This window comes from Pararge aegeria, chromosome Z (genome assembly GCF_905163445.1).
Source record: "Pararge aegeria chromosome Z, ilParAegt1.1, whole genome shotgun sequence".
NCBI classification, from domain to species: Eukaryota; Metazoa; Arthropoda; class Insecta; order Lepidoptera; family Nymphalidae; genus Pararge; species Pararge aegeria.
The window spans coordinates 13,695,998-13,698,944 of record NC_053208.1 but is presented as its reverse complement, the minus strand read 5'-3'; the positions used below and the strand labels follow the sequence as shown (position 1 = coordinate 13,698,944).

The following is a 2,947-nucleotide window of genomic DNA, read 5'->3' as shown; positions in this document are numbered from 1 at the left end:
TATTGAAATTATGCTTTTTACGATAACGACACTACACATCAATTTAAATCAATGCCACATTATTACGCTATTAATATGACAAATATTTGATGCAAACGGCTATGCCGCAGAGAGGAAATTGAAATTGTTGGAAACGGACAAGGTATCGTTTTATATAAAGAGCTTACCTTCAGGTATTCTGCCTCGTGGAAACTGCAATGAGCTTACCTCTAGACAAGTTGCTTTGTGGATACTGTAATTACTGACTCGATGAATAAGCTTACTTTCACAAAGAAACCGTAGCTCTTTTGAACCGTGATCGGTTGTTGTTTGAGTTAACAAATTAACTTTAATATAAAAATGTTAATAAAATGGGTCGTTATTTCAATACAAGTATCTTCAAGGCATAAAAGATATTTCTGTACAAGGTATAAAAGATAATGGCAGCAATATTTGCTTTCTTCTTTTTTAGATAATTAATGATATTGTTGAAATTTAACATGATGGCACCCAGGATGGGTTTGTAACTATTACGTCAGTCACCAGTTTTTGTTTTAATAGCAAAACTTCTCTTTTTTACAGATGTGGTTAACGGTACTCGTCATTGTGGCAATTATTGGCCTTCTACTTTATTTAGACACTGTCAAACCCAAGAAATTTCCCCGAGGTCCTAAATGGTTACCAATTGTTGGAAGTGCCATAGAAGTAAACAAAATGCGAGAAAAGACGGGATATCTTTACAAAAGCGTTAAAGAATTAGCTAATATTTACTGTGGAGGTGGGCCTCTAATTGGTCTTAAAATTGGAAAAGACCGAATTATAATGGTTAATACTGTTGAAGCAAACAAAGAAATGCTTTATAACGAAGATATTGATGGACGTCCAAAAGGAATCTTTTATCAAACTAGAACTTGGGGTAAACGAAGAGGAATTCTTCTCACTGACGGTGAACTATGGAAAGAACAGAGAAAATTTCTCATAAAACATTTAAGAGAATTTGGTTTTGGAAGAAGAGGCATGAGTGAGATAGCATTTTCAGAAGCTGGTCACATGATTAATGATGTATTGGAAATAATGAAGAATAACAATAGTGCAGTTATTAAAAATATGCACAGCTTCTTTAGCACTTACATTCTTAATACCCTATGGACAATGATGGCTGGTATACGCTATAGACCAAGCGAACCTGACATGATATTGTTGCAGAATATTTTGTTTGATTTATTTGCAGCGATCGATATGGTTGGTTGTGTGTTTAGCCATTTCCCTGTGTTAAGCTTACTTGCACCGAAAGCTTCGGGCTACACAGATTTCGTGAGAACTCATAAAAGAATTTGGAAATTTCTGCGTGACGAAATAACAAAACACAAACTACGATTCGACCCTAAAAATGAGGACAGGGATTTTATGGATGTTTATATACGGGTTCTAAATGATCATGGGGAAGTGAACACTTATTCCGAAGGACAACTGGTGGCAATTTGTATGGACATGTTCATGGCTGGGACGGAAACAACAAATAAGAGCATGAGTTTCTGTTTCAGCTATCTAGTAAGGGAACAAGACGTGCAGAAAAAAGCTCAAGAAGAAATAGACAGAATTGTTGGTAAAAATCGAATGCCTTGCCTTGATGACCGCCCTCAGTAAGTTAATGAATATTATTATTTTGATAACCTAACTTTTTATCGTTTGTATTTTGTATTTTAATAGCTCTGGTATTTGTTTATAGCATGCCTTATAATGAAGCAATAGTACAAGAAAGTATTCGACATTTTATGGGTAGAACTTTTGGAGTGCCACATAGAGCTTTAAGAAATACTACATTGGCTGGATATAATATACCCAAAGTAAGTACAATAATCATTAACGTATAAATAAAAAAAAAAATGGCGTAGTGGGTTTTTAATGGATTTATTGTTGGGATTGCTGTAAAATAAGAAGTCAATTTTTGATCTTTAAAATTATACAAAATGTTTACGAACAAAGTTTAGCAACTAAATGTTTTTAACGATTAATATTATCTGTAAAACGTGATTTTAAATCTTTTTAATGGCAACCACTGATATTTGTTACGAGCTTGAAATTCTAATGCACAGCTTTTTTTTGAATCTAGACTGGGTCTCCGCCTTTTTATCAATCTTATTTGGAAATCGTTATAAGATATTTTGTTTTAGTAAATAGCGATGTCTTACTTGCATCTCACAAATATTCTTTAAGCTATTGTTTCAATAGGAACGTTAAGCCATATAAGTTTCAATATAATACGCGATGATAGTAAGCCTGATTCGGGTTCATGCTTTGTGGAAAGAGAAGAATCATTTTAAAATATGTTGTAAAGTTTTAATAGATTATATGATGGCTGGCCTAATTAATACGCTAATAAATTCAATGACTTTTCTAGGATACAATGGTGGTCAGCAATTTTCCGAACATATTGATGGATCCAGAACTTTTTCCGGAACCGTATGGGTTCAAACCAGAAAGATTTATTGTTGATGGCAAGCTCAGTTTACCAGACACGTTTTTCCCATTCGGGATATCCAAGCATAGATGTATGGGAGACGTATTAGCTAAATGTAATATGTTTATGTTCATAACTACTATGCTTCAGAGGTTTACGTTCTTGCCCTGTCCCGGTGAACCCCTGCCATCTTTGGACCACGTTGATGGAGCAACGGCATCAGCGGCACCATTTAATACTTTAGTTATATCAAGAATGTAATTATCTATTGGTATTACAATATTGTGTGATTTTAATATAAGATTTGAATTAAATATTTCAAATGAGTCTAGGAAGCGAAACTTGAACTGTTTTAAGGAAATAAGCTGGCCCCCTTGCCCTTATAAATAAAATTTTAACACTAATTTAAACTCTAGGTTGATGCATTGTCCAGTGGGGAAGACAAAATGGTGATCGCAATGCTTATCGGTTTACTAATACTTGTCCTTTATTAGCTATAATGGTGGC

At 34.1% G+C, this 2,947-nt stretch overlaps 1 protein-coding gene across 1 annotated transcript; it reads left to right on the top strand.

Annotated features, from left to right (window-relative positions):
* The first annotated feature begins 561 nt into the window (after positions 1–561).
* LOC120636460 (probable cytochrome P450 303a1) lies at positions 562–2,701 on the top strand. Its single transcript, XM_039907944.1, has 3 exons — positions 562–1,622; positions 1,709–1,826; positions 2,381–2,701. Exons 1-3 carry the CDS (start codon positions 562–564, stop codon positions 2,699–2,701), a joined length of 1,500 nt encoding a protein of 499 aa, XP_039763878.1.
* Positions 2,702–2,947: the final 246 nt, after the last annotated feature.